The sequence below is a fragment of the Pristis pectinata genome, chromosome 4 (genome assembly GCF_009764475.1).
Source record: "Pristis pectinata isolate sPriPec2 chromosome 4, sPriPec2.1.pri, whole genome shotgun sequence".
NCBI classification, from domain to species: domain Eukaryota; kingdom Metazoa; phylum Chordata; class Chondrichthyes; order Rhinopristiformes; family Pristidae; genus Pristis; species Pristis pectinata.
Window position 1 is genome coordinate 53,123,598 of NC_067408.1, and position 18,832 is coordinate 53,142,429.

General features: G+C 46.8%; 1 protein-coding gene across 2 annotated transcripts in view; it reads right to left on the minus strand.

Moving 5' to 3' along the window:
* The window catches only part of adam19b (ADAM metallopeptidase domain 19b), a 134,619-nt gene that overhangs the window by 87,959 nt on the left and 27,828 nt on the right, over positions 1–18,832 (minus strand). For both annotated transcript variants that reach the window (XM_052014409.1, XM_052014408.1), the window contains exon 3: positions 17,097–17,167. In XM_052014409.1, the coding sequence (XP_051870369.1) occupies positions 17,097–17,167 (71 nt within the window). The remainder of the gene's footprint in view (positions 1–17,096; positions 17,168–18,832) is intronic.

Genomic DNA, 18,832 nt, shown 5'->3' on the forward strand with positions numbered 1-18,832 from the left:
ACATATGAAATATCTGAATTATCAAGTATGACGAAGCCAGGTATACCTCCAGGGAAAGTGAAAGATCAAAGTCAAAATTAGCTGAAACAGCACATAAAATAATCTTATACATTCTTTTATTTCAATATTTTCACTGAAACCTTGATCAGTATTGCATTGACCAGCTCATGCTTTTAATTCATTGGGACAATCCAGCCAAGTGTGAGGTAATGCACTTTGGGAAGTCAAATTTGCGTAGGACTTATAGAGTAAATGGCAGGGAGCTTAGGTGCATTGATGCACAGAGACACCTCAGGGTCCAAGTCCACAGCTCCCTGAAAGTGGGGACACAGGTGGATAGGGTAGTGAAGAAGGCATTCGACAAGAGTTGGAAAGTCATGTTGCAGCTGTACAGAACGCACTTAGAGTATCGTGTACAGTTCAGGTCACCACACTACAGGAAGGACACGGTAGCAACAGAGAGAGTGCAGAAGAGATTCATCAGGATGTCGCCTGGAGAGCTTGAGTTACAAGGAGAGATTGGATAGACTGGGTTTATTCTCACTGGAACACAGGAGGCTGAGGGGTCATCTTATCGAGGTTTATAAAATTATGAGGGCCATAGATAGGATAGATAGTCAAAGTCCTTTTCCCCAGGGTAAGGGAGTCTATAGCTAGAGAGCACAGGTTTAAGGTATAAGGGGAGAATTTTAAAGGAAATCTGATGGGCAGATCTTTCCACAAAGAGGGTCATGAATATCTGGAATGAGCTGCTAGAGGAGGAGGTAGAGGTGAGTACAATTACAACTAAAAGGCATTTGAACAGGTACTTGGATAGAAAAGGCCTATTGGCATAATGCAGCCAAATGGGATTAGCGTAAATAGGCATCACAGTCGGCATGAACAAGGAGGGCTAAAAGGGCCCGTTTCTATGCTGTATGATTCTATGATGTGACTGGTCTGAGCAGCACCTTTCACAAGAAAGCTCTTATTAGTTCATTACTGCTGATAGATGAAGTTTCAAGGAAAGATCCTACATCAACGTATTACCTTCACAACCTCAGCACATCCCAAATACTTTGCAGGCAACAAAGAACCATCTTTTCTTGACACATTACAGGAAACACAACAGCCCGTTAGTATACATCATGACCCATAAATAATGATACAGATGATGAGATAATGATCCGCAATTTTAACCTCACATCAATAGGCACTCTGGACCAACGCTATACCATCAATCCATATCTGTTCGTTTGCTACAGTGTGAAATGATAGTTGCTAGGTCGCTGTGTAATCTTCATGCATTTTAGATTTACACACATTTCCTTTGTCAATGAGCAATCAGTGATGACTAATGCTCCAGTACCATGCAACTGCCAATCCATTCATGCACTAATTGGGAGCAAGCCTCCAGCCCTTCAAGGGCTCCTGTTCCCTGAATTGCAGTACTGTTGGGCATGTTTGTCAGATGCATGGTTTAAATGGCTGCAAGGAAGGAAGTGCAAGGAAGCCTACTTCATTGACACAGACCTTCATATCCTTGTGGGCGAGGCCAAGAAGAGGTGGTATGGGCTCTACACCAGGAGTGCTGGGGACCCTGAAGATAGAGATGAAAAAGTGAGCGAGGCCAGCGGCAGGAGTCACCTCGAGGAGTCCTGCTGTACTCTGTGCAGTGAGAAATTCTGCAGCTGCATTCACTTTATCAAGGCGAGTACTGTAACCCTTAAACAAAGTATTGTAACTCTTAAACAATGGCTTGTATACAAACACTTCTTAAAAACAGCTGTGAAGCAACCACAATCCACACAAAATCATATGTCACACAAACCCGCATACACATAGGGACACACACACCGAGTTCTGGCAGTTATGTTGCTGGCTGTCTAATGTTCTCTTCACTGTGTCAGCACTTTTTCCCCCTCACAGCCTCAACATTTTAACAATGGCACACATACAATGGTAACACTTCCTTTGAACTCTTCCTTTTGCCTTGCAGGGTCATTCATAGAGGCAAGCCAGATTCCTATGGTGACAATGATTTAACTGGCTGGAGAAGATACTCTTCTTTATGAACAGTGATGTTTCCCACGTTGTGATCCCTGCTGGAGCTGAGAAATATCTCAGATAAAGAAGGGACACAAGTTGCTCTTGGCCCTTTATCACACCAGCTCCCCTCCTCCCAACAAACATTCTGCCTATGCACATGTGCATACCTACTGGGACCTCCACTAACCATGCCATGCACTCGTCACTATCATGTAATTGCAGAATCACAGGGATTATCACCCACATAGACCCTCAACACTCTACTCGAACCCTTTCACTGTGCAGGAACAGAATAGAGGAGGAGGAGAGAGATAAGATACCTTTATTATTCACATGTACGTCAAAACACAGAGTGAAATGCATCATTTTGCGTAGTGTTCTGGGGGCAGCCCGCAAGTGTCGCCATGTTTCCGGCACCAACAGAGCATGTCCACAACTTCCAAACCTGTATGCCTTTTTTGTTGGAATGTGAGAAGAAACCAGAGCACCCGGAGGAAACCCACACAGTCACGGGGAGAACATTCAAACTCCTTACAGACAGTGGCCGTAATTGAACCCGGGTCGCTGGCGCTGTAAAGTGTTATGCTAACCGCTACACTACCGTGCCTGCCCTGTCATGCTGAAGAGGCTGCCGTGTCATGTATAAGACACTCAGCTTGGTGTGTGTCACCACCAGGGCTAAACAGGCATGATCGGGGCCACTCATTTGACCTGGAGAGACAACTGTGCTACAGTTATGCCAGAGACTCAGGGAGTACCAGGCACAAAGACAATTGGATGCCCTGTCGCTGAAGAACTGGGGGCATTGTGCAGCTGGAACATGCTGTCCTCTCTCAGGATGCCCAGTCACATGTCAGTTCTGCCTGTGAAGACTCAGATAGGGGACTAGGATCCAAGAGTGAATATTTCTTTCAAAATTAAATGTTCAGAAATATAGATTAACTAAAATCTTTTTGCAAATTTATTCCACTTCAATAAAATGTGCAAGGGAGTCTTTAGACGGAGCACTGCAAGCTGCCAAGGCCTTTATTTAAGATAAGATATCTTTATTAGTCACACGTACATCGAAACAGTGAAATGCATCTTTTGCACAGAGTGTTCTGGGGGTAGCCCGCAAGTGTCACCACGCTTCCGGTGCCAACATAGCATGCCCACAACTTCCTAACCTGTACATCTTTAGAATGTGGGAGGAAACCGGAGCACCCGGAGGAAACCCACGCAGACACGGGGAGAACGCACAAACTCTTTACAGACAGCAGCCGGAATTGAACCTGGGTCGCTGGTGCCGTAATAGTGTTACGCTAACAGCTACACTACCGTGCAAGACCAGACATATTGTGGGGGCAACTGACCTTTTCAATGCCTACAGATGCCAGAAGAACCTTGGAATTCTCCTTCAACAAGGAGCTGGAACTGTTCCAGAAGTAAAGTGAATCATGTGGCAGATGCTTGCATAAAATGATCAGGGACAAAGAGCTTTAAAAAAAAGAGTACCTCAGATCATAAGTCGTGTCGATGGATTTTCCTCCTGTCCTTTACTATTCTGGAGAAAGACTCCTTGGTTGCCCTCAGAGGAAACTATTGCCACAGGACTTTCCCTCAGACCAACAGTAAGGCAACATTGGAAAGTCAGGTGCAGATAGTACTGGCACAAATTATCAGAGAAGGAAGTCAGCAGCCACAGCTAGGACAAACATTCAAAGCAATTTGAGTTGGGTTGGATACTCATTCCCATGCTTTATTACTTATGGAGCTTTGGTTGTATATTTTGCCTAAAAGATGGTACATTTTACAGAACTCCCTCAATGTCTCAAAATCAAATATCTGCAGATGCTGGAAATCTAAAATAAAAACAGAAAATGCTGGAAGCAGTCAGCAGGTCAGGCAGCATCTGTGGAAAGAGACACAGGATTTACATTGGGGATATATATCAATGTTCTGATGAAGGGTTATGGGCCTAAGATGTTAACTGTGCTTTTCTCTCTATGGATTATGCTGGTCCTGTAGAGTATTTCAGTTCCGTTTTTAATAATGGTTTAGGGATAGTCAAAAATCCCAGGTTTTAAACTGCTAAAATGGGTTGTGATGCTGCAATCTTATCACTTGCTGTCTTGGTCCTGCTTGGACCATTAAACTCGAACTTTACATCATTAGAGACACAGTGGTTAGTGCGACTGCCTCACAGCTCTGGCACCACGGGTTCGATCCAGACCTCTGGTATTATCTGGGTGGAGCCTGCATGGTCTCCCTGTGACCACGTGTTCCTCCGGGTGCTCTGCTTTCCTCACACATCCCAAAGATGTGCTTGTTGGCCACTGTAAACTGCCCCTAGTGTAGGTAGGTGGAAGGAAAACCTGGGTGGAGTTGATGGAAATGTTGGTAGAGTCGATTGTAGGGAAAATAGGTGGAAATAGGTGGGGTGTATGGGATTGCTCAGAGAGCTGGCATAGAGTCAATGGGCCAAATGGTCTCCTTCTACGTCATGAGAAATAGATGATGGATTCAGATTGAGGACTGCTCCAAGGTCTCTGAACTCTTTAATATCACTAGCTGACATCAAGGAGTCTGACCAGATGTTGCTGCTGGTTCAAAGGAAAAGTATCCCCTCTATAAGGGATTGCTAAGTAATAAATGCTCTGCTCCATTAAGTGACATATAATACATCCCTGTGGAGTTCTGACGCTTCCCATCGCTCACAAGAGCTCAACATCTCTAAAGTGAAATTTAAAGTGAATGTAAAATCATTTGAAGGGAATGCTGCACAGGTTGCTAACTCCCACCCCCCCCCCCCCCCCACTCTATAACCTGGTGAAGCTGGGCGTTACTCAAGGAGAGTCAAAAGGATACTGCTTATTCAACCTCCACAATCCCTCAATTTGCAACATTTTTTTTCAGCACTAGATCTTGTTCACCCAACATCCTCGCCCTCTGCCCTCAATATCCTTCAGTAAGTCTTCATTTCCTACAACCTTCAAGGTGCAAATTGTCAACATGCCTGCTGTGTCTGTCCACGTACGTATGTGACAGATGGCTACTTGGGTGGTACACAAGACCAGTGGAAACTAAACCCCAGGATGAGCTTGTGCTTTCAAGTTGAAGATATTTAGGTTCAGAGGAAAGCAAATAGAAGAGAAATTAAACAAATACTTTGTGTCTGTGAGCACAGAAGATCACACAAAAGAACTCCCGGAGATACTGGGGAACAAAAGGTCCAACACAAATGATGTTAATATTAGTGAAATATACTTTAGAAGTTAATGAGCCTGTAAACTGATAAATCCCAAAGGCCTGATGATCTACATCCCAGTTTTGAAAGAGGGGACTTTGTGGATAATGAAATGAAGTGGTAATCATCTTCACAAATTCCATAGATTCTAGAATGGTTCATGCAGACTAAAGGGTAACAAATGTGAGTCTGTAGCCGAACGCCGCGCATGGCAGGAAAGAAAACGCAGAAACACGGAGGCTGGACTGGAGCACACTTTACTGACTCAAACAAAGCGCACGCGCTCGCCAAAGTAACCGAGAGCCTCTCCACCAGACGTGACGTGCGGTCCCCGCCGTTAGTCCGCGTTGCGCTCCTGCGCATGCACCCGTGGCTGCCAATGGCGGTTCGAGTCCTGCGGGTCTGGGCTGCTACACCACCCCCACAGAATCGACCATCGGGGGCGTGGGATCCCCAGTCTGTGTGTCTACCTTGGGTGGCCTGCCCCGCCAGCGCGGTGAGGGCACCTTCATGGGCTTCCGATGTCCAAATGCGCCAGTTTGAGGCGGTCAACTGTGAAGGTCTCTTCGCGGCCCCACACCTCCACGACACACATAGATCTGTTGTGCCGGATCACCTTGGAGGGTCCTTCGTACGGCCTCTGCAGAGGGGACTTGTGCATGCCCCTGTGAATGAAAACGTACTCACAGTCCCTGAGATCCCTAGGAACAAAAGTCGGTGTAGTGCCATGTATGGAGGTTGGAACCGGTGCCAGGCTCCCAACCTTGTCCCGCAGCTTCGTCAGCACTTCCGCCGGCGTCCCTGCTGGACCTTGGGCCTCCGGCACGAACTCGCCCGGGACCGTCGGGGGGTGCCATAAACCAACTCCGCCGAGGAGGTGCCCAGGTCCTCCTTGGGGGCCATGCGGATGCCCAGTAGAACCCAGGGAAGTTCACCTGCCCAGTTGGGCCCTCTGAGGCGTGCCATCAGGGCTGACTTGAGGTGCCTGTGGAAACGCTCAACCAAACCATTGGCCTGTGGGTGGTACGCCGTGGTGTGGCATAAACGGGTGACCTGGAGCTGTGCCAGTGCTGTCCACAACCCTGACTAGAACTGTGCCCCTCTGTCAGAGGTGATATCCGCTGGAAGTCCGAACCTGGCAATCCAGTCTGCGATGAGCGTCCTGGCACAGGACTCCATGGATGTGTCCGTTAGTGGCACGGCCTCCAGCCATCTGGTGAACCTGTCGACCATGGTGAAGATATACCTGGTGCCCCGGGAGACGGGCAGGGGGCCGACGATGTCCACGTGGATGTGCTGAAACCTGCCGAGCGTCGGTTGGAACTGTTGGAGGGGAGCCTTCACGTGCCGCTGGACTTCGGCGGTCTGGCAGTGTACACAGGTCCTGGCCCAGTGTCCGACCTGCTTGCGTAGACCATGCCAGATGAATGTCTGAGACCAATTTGATGGATGCCCGGATGGACGGGTGGGCCAGGCTGTGTAGCGTGTTGAACACCCGCCACCTCCATCCTGTTGGTACCACGGGCCGAGGTCTGCCAGTCGACGTGTCGCACAGGAGCCGAACCACTGTAGGCCCAACGGGGACGTCCTCCAGCCGGAGTCCGAAACGGCGGTGCGATAGGCCAGGATCTCGGTGTCCGCTTGTTGTGCCTACGCCAGCGCCGTGTAGTCGACCCCGGGGCTGAGGTGGTCACTGAGTGGATGTGGGGACGAGACAGCGTGTCGGCAACCACATTGTTCTTCCCCGCGATGTGGCGGATGTCGGTGGTAAACTCCGAGATAAACAAGAGGTGCCTCTGTTGCCGAGCCGACCATGGGTCCAATACCTTTGCGAGGGCGAAGGTGAGGGGCTTGTGGTCCGTATATGCGGTGAAATCCTGTCCTTCAAGGAAATACCAGAAGTGCCGGAAGGCTAGGTAGAGCACTAGCAACTCCCTGTCGAAAGCGCCGTACTTCACCTCCGGCGGTCGCAGGTGTTGGCTGAAAAAGGCGAGCAGTCACCACTGGCTCTCGACAAGCTGCTCCAGGACTCTGCCGACCGTCGTGTTGGAAGTGTCGACTGTGAGCGCCGTGGGTACATCGACCCTCGGGTGTACTAGGAGGGCTGCCTTCGCCAACACCTCTTTGGTCCGCTCGAAAGCTTCTGTGGACTCCGCGTCCCACTCCACCTCCTTGGCCTTGCCGGCCATCAGACCGAACAGGGATTTCATGATGCGCGCCACCGCCGGCACGAACCGGTGGTAGAAATTCACCATCCCCACGAACTCTTGCAGGCCCTTGACCATGCTGGGTTTGGGAAACTGGCAGATAGCCTGAACTTTTTCTGGCAGAGGGGTGGCTCCATGCTGGTTGAGCTGGTGGCCCAAGAAGTTGATTTCCGGCAGCCCGAACTGGCACTTCGCTGGGTTGATTGCCAGTCCGTGGTCGCTCAGGCGCTGGCAGAGCTGGCGCAGATGTGCCATGTGCTCCTTGCGTGACTTGCTGGCCACCAGGATGTCGTCTAGGTAGATGAAAATGAAATCCAGGCCTCGCCAAACTGAGCCCATTAGCCTGTGGAAAGGCTGAGCGGTGTTCTTGAGGCCGAAGGGCATCCTTAGGAATTCAAACAGCCCGAAAGGGGTGATGAGGGCTGTCTTGGGCACATCGTCGGGGTGTACGGGGATCTGATGATAACCTCGAACCAGGTCGATTTTTGAAAAGATGGTCGCCCCGTGGAGGTTGGCCGTGAAGTCCTGGATGTGGGGCACCGGATATCTGTCGGCGGTTGTGGCTTTGTTAAGTCTCCTGTAGTCCCTGCAGGGCCTCCAAGCTCCTGCGGACTTGGGCACCATGTGCAGCGGCGATGCCCAAGGACTGTCCGAGCGGCGGATGATCCTCATCTCCTCCATTTTCCGTAACTCCTCCTTGGTGAGGTGAAGCTTGTCGGGTGGCAGCCTACCGGCCCGGGCGTGCAGCGGTGGTCTTTGTGTGGGAATGTGGTGCTGTACGCCGTGCTTGGGGTCGGTAGTGGAGAACTGTGGGGTGATGATGGAGGGGATATCCGCTAGCACCCTGGCAAACTCATCACCCAAGAGCGTGACGGAGTCCAGGTGAAGGGCCGGGAACTGGGCTTCCCTGAGCTGGAAGGTTTGGAAAGTCTCTGCGTGGATCAAACGCCAGCCTTTCAGGTCGACCAGAAGGCGGTTGGCCCGTAGGAAATCCGCCCCTAGTAATGGCCGCGACACCGCTGCTACCGTGAAGGTCCAGGTAAAACAGCTGGGGCCGAAACGCAGTGGGATGGTACGCGAGCCGTACGTCCGGATGGTGGTGCCGTTCGCGGCGGTGAGGTTGGGGCTGCGGTACGGGTGTCCATGTTTGAGGGGGTAAGGACGCTGATCTCAGCCCTGGTGTCCACCAGGAAACGTCGCCGGAGTGTCGGTCCCAGAGGAACAGGAGGCTGTCGCGATGGCCAGCTGTCGAAGCCACTAGCGACGGCCGGCCCTGGCCTTTCCTGGGAAGGCACACGGTGGATGGCAGCGGCGCGCATTTGACCCCCACCTCTAATGGTAAAAACACCATTGGTCCAAATCCTCGTCTTTGTCCCCCGTGGGTCTCAGCGGTTTCAGTTGTGGGGTCTTGGCCTTAGGCTGCGTGGTCGTGGTTAGGCAGATGGAAGCTGCTCCCCGCTGCTTACTCTGCCACAAAATGCCCTGGCCGCGAGGCTGCACGGGTCGCTGAAATCTTCACCCACGAGGAGGGGGAAAATGTCCTCTGGCAGTTGCTCAAGGAACAGCTGCTTGAAAAGGAGGCAGGGTTTATGGCCATCCATGAGCGCCAGCATGTCGTCCATCAGCTCAGATGGCTTGTGGTCGCCCAGGCCGTCCATGCACAGGAGCCGTGCGGCTCGTTCGCAGTGGGAGAATCTGAAAGTGCGGAGGAGGAGTGCCTTGATTTTAATGTACCTGTCCTCCATAGGTGGATGGTGCAGGAAGTCGATGATCCGCGCTGCCATGTCCTGGTCGAGTGCGCTGACCACGTAGTAGTACCGCGTGGCATCGGCTGTAATGCCTCTGATGCTGAACTGGGCCTCAGCCTGCTCGAACCAAACATGGGGCTGAGCAGCCCAGAAAGTCGGGACCTTGAACGAGACTGCGTTGTGCGAGTCGTTGGGATTCATGTCGTGGGTTCCAGATGCTGTCTGGGAGCGTCTGGGTCACCAAATGTAGCCGAACGCAGTGCATGGCAGGAAAGAAAATGCAGAAATGCGGAGGCTGGACTGGAGCACACTTTACTGACTCAAACAAAGCACGCGCGCTCACTAAAGTAACCGAGAGCCTCTCCGGCGGACATGACGTGCGGTCCCTGCCGCAAGGCCCACCCCGTGGTTAGTCTGCGTCGCGCTCCCACGCATGCACCCACCAATGGCGGTTTGAGTCCTGCAGGTCCGGGCCGCTACAAGTCCACTATTTCAGAAGGGAAGGAGCAAATAAATAGGGAACTACCAATCTGTGTAATTCTCTATCACTGAAAGCAGTTGAAGCAAAATCGTTAAATATTTTCAAGGAGTTAGATATTGATTTTAGTGGTAAAGTGTTCAAGGGATATATGGAGAAAGATGGAACCAGGTATTGAATTTGGATGATCAGGCATGATCATAATGAAAGGTAGAGCAGGTTCAAAAGGCCGGATGACCTACTGTGTTCCTATATTAAAGATCTGGAAAGCCACAGGGAAAGGGCTGGGGGTCACAGTGGTCGATTTACTCTTGCACAGCACCAGCAAAGACCTGAAGGAACAAATGACCTTCGTCCAGATGAAGGGTCTCGATCCGAAACACTGAATGTCCATTTCCCTCCACAGATGCTGCCTGACCCACTGAGCTCCTCCAGCATCTTGTTTGTTGCTCCAGATTCCAGCATCTGCAGGCTCGTCTCCTCTGTGGTCTTCTTCTGCACCATTTCCATTTCTATGAATTGCATTCACACCAATTCCCCCACTAAACCAGGATTTACCACCCTGAACTACATTTTTCTCTCTCTCACACACAATCTTGCACTAGTGTTGTTGTTATTTGGTACATGCGCAAGTTATGTATAATTTGTTATGTTAATTTAAGTTCATGAAAACTATGTTTGTCTTTGTCTTGTAATGTACTTTGCAGCTGTTGAAAAAATCTAATTTTCATGGCATTTATACTTTGCATATGTATACCTATGACAACAATAAACTTGAACTTGATTTCCAGTTACAATTATAACGCCCAGTGTCTATTTCCTCACACTTTGTTGTGCTAACCTAGATTTGCCATTGTCCTGCCAGCTAATTGTTCTCCTCTCCACATTTCACTGTACCTCTTGGCATAGCATCAGGTGCAAATTGTGGATCCTCTCCTCTCTATTCCAGGCTCAGGAAAGACTGGGGAACGTGTACTGGTTCACAGCTTTGAGTTGAAGGACAACAGGAGATAAATTTTCAGCTATGGACAATAACCTGCTGATCAGGTGCCTGTTTATAGGAACTGCCTGATTCCCGTTTTAAAGCTGGTATTTATTAGCCATCCCTAGTTACCCTTGGAAAGATGGTGTAGCAGTTGGTGCTAACCCTAACTTCAAGATGTTTCAGGATTTTGAACAAGGGACAATGAAGCAATGACACTAATGGCCAGATTGAGTGGAGTGCAGCTTAGAAGAAAATGGGAGGTGACAGCCTTTCTATTCACCTACAAGGTTGGGAAGTGGCATCAAAGAAGCTTTGGTGAGTTGGTGCAGTGCATCCAGTGGTTGGGATTCTTATGGTGAAGGAAAGGGTGTTGACCAAATGGACTGCTTTGACCTAATTTGTCATAATTTATTCTGAGTACTCTTAATGCAATATTAGAATCATTTTGTAAAATTGCCTTGGAATGAATGTTGGATTCCTTCCCATGTTATTATATATCCATATCTCAAGCTTACTTACCCCACACAAGTGATTATACTAAAATGGGAACCTACACTTTACAGTACTTTTGAGAAGTGATCTATTCATGGTAACTCTCTGCCTCACAATAACTGCAGATAAAATCCTTTTATATGTCCTTTTATAGTTAATAAGACAACCCTGAACTTCTCCATTGAGACAAATGTTTTTGCACATTAGATAGTTCTTGGACCAACAAAAATACTCTCAACAATGCATAAATTGGCTGATGTTCAATTTTAAGGTCAACTTCTCAAAGGAGAAACTGTAACAATTGCCAAGGATAAAGACCTTGAAATTATGAGATCACTGCTGCAGACACAGGATGAATCTTTTTAAAGCAATGTGCTCTGGCTGTTAGAGTAATGTGCTTTCAACCAGATCCTGCTAAACCAACTTCCTTGACATTCCCTTCATAAATCTTCACACTGTTGCTTGGAACACATTTAGAAGGACTGCCAGAATGGCATTCAAATACATAGTTGCAGTGCAAGCATTTTTATTTGGAAGGTGAGATTTCTGATATTTCAATTTCATTAACAATCTGAGGCAAAGTGCCAAGATCTATCATGAGAGACACCAACTAGGTTTAAATGAGGACTAATGAAAACAGGTATTGCTTGAATGCTTAGGGGGGGGAATAATGTAACAGGGAACCCTGTGGGATACTGGATTTGGTAGTTAAGGGGTTTTCCAATATAAACAGGGCTGTTGCACTATATTCAATGACAGGACCTATGTTGACATATTCTTCAGGTTCTTTTAAAAGGAAGTCCTACAAGTCTTCAACCCTCCACTACAAAGAGCAGGTGAACTCTCAGTTCTGTTTCCTGTTTACCTTCGACAGAAAACGATATTAAACCATCCTGTGGGAATTACAAATTTAAGATACAGAGATGGCATCCATCACCAAGGACCCTCACCATCCAGGACATGCCCTCTACTCATTACTACCATCGGGGAGGAAGTACAGGAGCCTGAAGACCCACATTCAATGATTCAGGAACAGCTTCTTCCCCTCCACCATCAGATTTCTGAATGATCCATGAACACTACTTCATTGTTCCTTTATTTTTTGCACTATTTATTTTGTAATTTACAGTAATGTTTTAATGTCCTTGCACTGTACTGCTACTGCAAAACAAATTTCACATCATATTAGTCAGTGATAATAAATCTGATCCTGGTAAGGAAAAGGTGAATATTGGAAATTAAGACACACAGCATGTAGTCAGCATCTGAAAGAGAAAGGATAGAAATTGATTTGTACTCTTCCTCACAGCCCTTGGATAACTAGACAGGTACAAGTAAAACTGGGTAGTGACCTGCTTTCTAGAAGTGTAATCACTGCTGTAATGCTGAAACACAGTAGCCAATATGTGCTGAGCAAGCTCTCTCAAGCAGCAAGGATGTGGTAGTCATTTTTGTTTTAAAGAAGAATTTATTGGGGGATAAATATTAGCCAAGGGATAACCCCCATTCCTGCTCTTATTTGAAATGTAATCCTTTAAGTTCACCACCCAAGAGAGCAGATAGAGTCTTGATTTAGCCTCCTATCAAAAATCCAACACCTCCAACAATGCAGCAGTTCCTCAGTACTGCATTGAAGTGTCAACCCAACTCATCCCTCAGTATACACTGTTAATCTGAATAAATAACAAATAATGCCCTGATCAAAGCCCCGGTATGCTTTTTCTCCTTGCGAGATCAGGACACACTTAATTCTCGATGAACTTGCTTTGGGGTTCAATAATGCTGAATATTGAAGGACACAGAGCAAAATATTGAAGGTTTAAAGCATATTCACGTTCAGCTGATTCATTTCTGGTTACAAACTCCCTTATGTACAACCTGGAACTAATTGATTGACATGTTGCTGCAATGTGACCTATTGATTGCTAAGCACTTACCATACTCAACTGAAATGGAACAAAGACACTTTAAAGGAAAATCTATAAATACCCATAATTCCTATAAATACCCTGCATGGATGAGTATGTACCATCAAGAACATACCAAGTTTTCCCAAACCAGAAGCCCTGGATGAACCAGGAGGTTTACAGTCTGCTGAGAGCTAGATCTGTGGCATTCAAGACTGGCAATCCAGTACCCTACAATACGTCCAGGTATGATCTATAGAAGGCCATTGAGAGAGCAAAAAGGCAATTCTGTGTGATGTTAGAGACACAAACTAATGCACAACAGCTGTGGTAGGGTTTACATGCCATTACTTCCTACAAGGCGAAACCTAACAGTGTAAGTGGCAGTGATGCTTCACTCCCTGTTGAGCTCAATGCCTTTTATGCACACTTTGAAAGGGAGAATAACACTACAGTTGTGCAAATCCCCACAGCATCTGGCAACCCTGTGATCTCTGTCTCAGAGGTCGATGTCAGAACATCCTTCAAGGAGGTGAACCCTTGCAAGACATCAGGCCCTGATGGGGTATCTGGCAGGGTACAGAAAATCTAAGCCGACCAACTGCTGTTTATCGATTATGGCTCAGCATTCAACACCATCATCCCCTCAGTACAAATCAACAAGTTTCAAAACCTGGGCCTCCATACCTCCCTCTGCAACTGGATCCTTGACTTCCTTATCGGGAGACCACAGTCAGTACAGATCGGTAGTAACATCTCCCCCTCATTTCAACACAGGCACACCTCAAGGATGTGTGCTTAGCTCACTGCTCTACTTTCCCTACACTTATGACTATGTGGCTAGGCACAGCTCAAAATCCATCTATGAATTCATCGATGACACCACTGTTGTTGGCAGATTCTCAGATGGCGATGAGGAAGTGTACAGGAGTAAGATAAATCGGTTGGTTGAGTGGTGTCACAATAACAACCTCGAACTCAACATCAGCAAGACCAAGGAATTGATTGTGGACTTCAGGAAGGGGAAATCAGGAGAACACACACCAGTCCTCATTGAGGGGTCAGCAGTGGAAAGGGTGAGCAGCTTCAAGTTCCTGGGCGTCAACATCTCAGAGGATCTGTCTTGGGCCCAACACATTGATGCAATCACCAAGGCGGCATACCAGCAGCTCTACTTCGTTAGGAGTTTGAGGAGATTTGATGTGTCACCAAACACTCTTGCAAATTTCTACAGATGTATGGTGGAGAGCATTCTGACTGGCTGCATCACCATCTGGAATGGAGGTTCCAATGTGCAGGATCAAAAGAGGCTGCAGAAGGTTGTAGACTCAGCCAGCTCCATCACGGGCACAACCCTCTCTACCATCAAGCACATCTTCAAGAGGTGGTGCCTCAAGAAGGTAGCATCCATCATTAAGGATCCTCACCACCGGTACATGCCCACTTCACGTTACTACCATCAGAGAGTAGGTAAAGGAGCCTCAAGACCCACACTCAACATTTCAGGAACAGCTTCTTCCACCCCCCCCCCCCTCCCCCACCCACCATCAGATTTCTGAATGGTCCATGAACCCATGAACATTACCTCATTATTCCTCTTTTACATTATTTATCTTTGTAACTTATAGTAATCTTTATTCTAGCACTGTACTGCTGCTGCAAAACAACAAATTTCATGACATATGTCAGTGGTAATAAACCTGATTCTGATTAGGGGCAGCTTACTTTATGTCTGTGACTTAGGATGAAAACAGAGACTGTTTTACCTCTCTGGTTCATTTCATTAGAGGGAGGATATGTCAGGCTGCAAATTAACAAGATTGCTTCACAGTAAGTTCTGCAGAACCTCAAACCCAGAATTAAATCAGTAGAATTCAATAAAACACACACTGCTTCCAATAGAAGCTTCTTTCTTTATTAAGACATGAGTTCTGACAGTCCAGGTATTAATGTGCAGTGGCACAGCTTATAGAGCTACTGCCTCACAGCTCCAGGGTTCCATCCTGACCTTGGGTGCTGCCTGTGTGGAGTTTGCATGTTCTTCCGGTGACTGTGGGGGTTTCCTCGCACACCCCAAAGATTTGGAGGTTGGTAAATTAACTGGCCACTCTAAATTGCCCAGTGTGTAGGTGGGTGCAGGGAGAACCTGTGGTGAATGATGGGAATGTGGGGAAAACAAAATGGGATTAGTGTAGATGGGTGGCTGAAGTTTCCATTCTGTACGACTGCATGAATCTAAGTCTCGATCATTGTATGCTGGGATGGATGATCTTGATGTGCCAATGTAGATATAGAAGGGAGCAGCTACAATGGTACTAGTGTATATATAGTACAAGCCACTTCATGTAGCTTTGTTCACTGTGGTGTATTTCTTTACAACACAGAAAGAGCCCATTTGGCCCACTGAGTTTATGCTGGCTCTCATTGCCCCACTAGTTTTCCCTGTTGCGTATTCTCTCCACAATCCCATCAATTGTACCACCTGTGGCACACTTATGAAGATTGCCTATGCATGCCCCAAAGGAACGGTTTAACCTTGTTGGAATTGTTCATCAGACTTATAACCTTGTTAGACCTTTTCACTCGAGACTCCCACCACTTGCCCAGCTACACTCCAAAGATTAGTTCCAGTACCACCCTTTCCCTAGTAAGGAAATGGGGCCAGCAGAATTGCTCTACAGGGGCCCAGCATTGACTCAACTGGCCAAATAGTCTCCTTCTGTGCCATAACAATTCTATTAATATTCTGTGATTAACACTTACTTCTACATTGATTAAAGTGCTGTGAATATTTGTGTCATCAGCAAACTTGGGTGGCTTTCTACTCCATTGCATAATATAAATGTGATCCTTAGATTCAACCCCAACACAGATATTTGTGGGTCTTCACTGGTCACATTGCTTGGTCCTAGTCCCTTTTACTGTTTAGAAGTGGGTGTCCAAGTGAGACTCCAAGGAGGCATAGTTAGGCTGGCTGAATTGGCAGACGTGGTGGATGAAATGTAATACAGAGAAGCGAGAGGTGAATAAGGAGAGACAACATAGGCTTAGTGGTACATTTCTAAAGGATGTGCAGGATGAGAGGCATTGGGGTGGCACTGTGCATTAATCCTTGAAAGAGGTAGGGCACGTTAGGAGAGGTTAAACAATAAAAGCATTGGAGCACAAACACTGGGAAGACGTGTTGTATCTAACTAGGCCATAACTGGAGGATTGCATCCAATTCTGGTCACCGCATAGGAAGGTACTGGAGAGGGTACAGAAAAGAATGGTTCCTGGGATGAAGGACTTCAGCTACAAGACTTCGAATGGAGAAGCTGGAGTTGTTCTCCTGGGAGCAAGGAAGGTTGAGAGGAGAATTGATAAAGGTGCACTCATAAAATTATGACAGGTTTTTGACACTGTTAACAGCAGGAAGCTATTCCTGTTAGCATTTGGTTCAAGAACAGGGGTCACAGGTTTAAAATTCTGGGCAAAAGGTAAGGGGGAAGTGAGGAAAACCTTTTTCCCCCTCACATATGTAGTAGTTATGTCTAGAATTCATTCATTCGATGGTTGGTGGAAACAAAAATCAATCAGTGCCTCCGAAAGGGAATTGGACAGGCACTGGTGAGAAAGTAATTTGGAGGATATGGTACCCTCCTGTACCAGAACAAATCTATGATTTGAGTCATTCCTATAATGAACTGCTTAATTTTTTTTAAATATATAAACACAAACCCTGCCTGCAGCCAATGGTAACTCATAATCAGTAATCTAAAGCCTTTCCATTTTACATTACGCTTCTGTTGTTCAGTGTTCAGCATCAAGAGCAATTTCCCTTTCTTCAAGCTTGGATATTACTGAATCCTGCATTCAGCACTCTGATTTACTGAGTGTCCAACATTTCATACCGTATCTCAATATTGACACTCCCCTTAATTCAATATATCATTTGTGTCCTGTAACCAATATTATACCTGTCTCCATCTACAGTGCTCTCTATTCTGCACAGTTTCCTCCATTGCATTTAATGTTTTACTTACTCATTTTTCTGGATCTGTAAAACATGGTCTCTTCCTTCGGCTGTGACTCGGATCTCTGCCCACGTTGGATGCTGTGTGCACGAGGAGGGAGGGTGGAGAGAGGAATGAAAAGAGAGAAAACCCCATCAGATGTAATTTATTCAGCTGTAGTTGAGTCACTTGCTGTGACTGGTCTCCGTCGCATCAATTTCAGGCAACTGAATATTTGCAGCATTTCCAAGCCAGGAGCCCCTTGTCTGCATCCATTAGATGTCGGGCTGCAGCCACAGCTCCGCAATGTGACCCTCCTCTTTGTCGGCTGAGGAGCAGGCGATTCAGTTGCATACTGTACAAAGGGACAATCCACCTCAACAAGACAATGCGCTCACCGAAAAAAAAATTCGAGAGAACTTGCACTTATATAGCACCTTTCACAGCCTCGGGCATCCTACAGTAAACCCACAGCCAGCTTCTGCAATGGTCACAATCATAGGCTAGGGAAAGGTAGTGGTTGAAATGTGCACAGCAAGATCCCACAAACAACAGGGAAAGAAGTGACCAGGTGATCGGGTATCCCAAAGTAGGCGAAGATATGGGCATCGGTCCTGACAACAGGGACAAGTCCCTGTTCATCTACGAATAGTGCTAGGGGATTTTTTTGAATACATCCAATGAACACACATATGCTCATTGCATACGTATGAATTAGGCACAGCTGGAAACCACTAGGTCACTCGCCATTTATTGAAATTGTGACTGATCTGTGACCTCAACCCCAAGACTTTCACCTCATTACAAATCTAGCTATATTTGCATTAAAAATATACAAAGACTGCTCTCCGTTTGAGGAAGAGAGTCCCAAAGACTCACCACCCTCAGAAAATAAATTGCTTCATCTGTACCTTAAGCATTGGGCGTTTTTTTTTTAAGAAAACAGTGACTACTAGTTCTATATTCTCCCATAAGAGGAAGCATCCTGTCCACATCCACTCTGTCAAGATCCCTCAGGATTTTACGTTTCAATCAAACCCCTCTCATTCTCTTAAACTCCAGTGAATACAAGCCTGGTCTCTCCAACCTTTCATCAAGACAACCCACCCATTCCAGGCAAGTTCAATTAAATGTCTTATCCAAAATGGTAGTAGTGTAATGTCAGCCTCAATTATATTCTCTGTTTTATCGGATTCATGGCCTTCTGGCCTGGGAAGAATTAAAATGAATACAACCTAGTTAAAAAGTCTGGTAAATGAAAATTTAAAAAATGCAGGTTCTGGAAATTTAAAATAAAAAAAACAGAAAATGCATTTTCTGTTTTCATTTTAAGATTTCCAGCATGTACAGTTTTATTGATTTTCATTTACTTGTTGAATTCACTGCCATGCCTCTTCTAGGAATGCCCAACCTGAAGCAGCTCTACTCTGTTCTCCAAAAGGATTTCTGTCTTTCTCTCTTGCTTTGTTCACCCTCAGTGGTTTCTGTTTCCCAGTTCTGATGAAGGGTCTTCAAACTGAAACCTTAGCTCTATTTCTCTTCCCACAGATGCAGTCTGACCTGCTGAGTATTTCCAGCATTTTGTGTTTTTAAATACACTGTCCGGTAGTGCAGTGGGACCTGGCTCACTTAATAAGGTATACTACATGGTATGCTTGGGATTGGCACAGAACAAGCAGGGCCCAAGTGTGTATTGGGAAATTATTGTCACATGTACCAAGATAGTGAAAAGCTTTTTGTTTGCACACCATCCAAACAGCTCATCA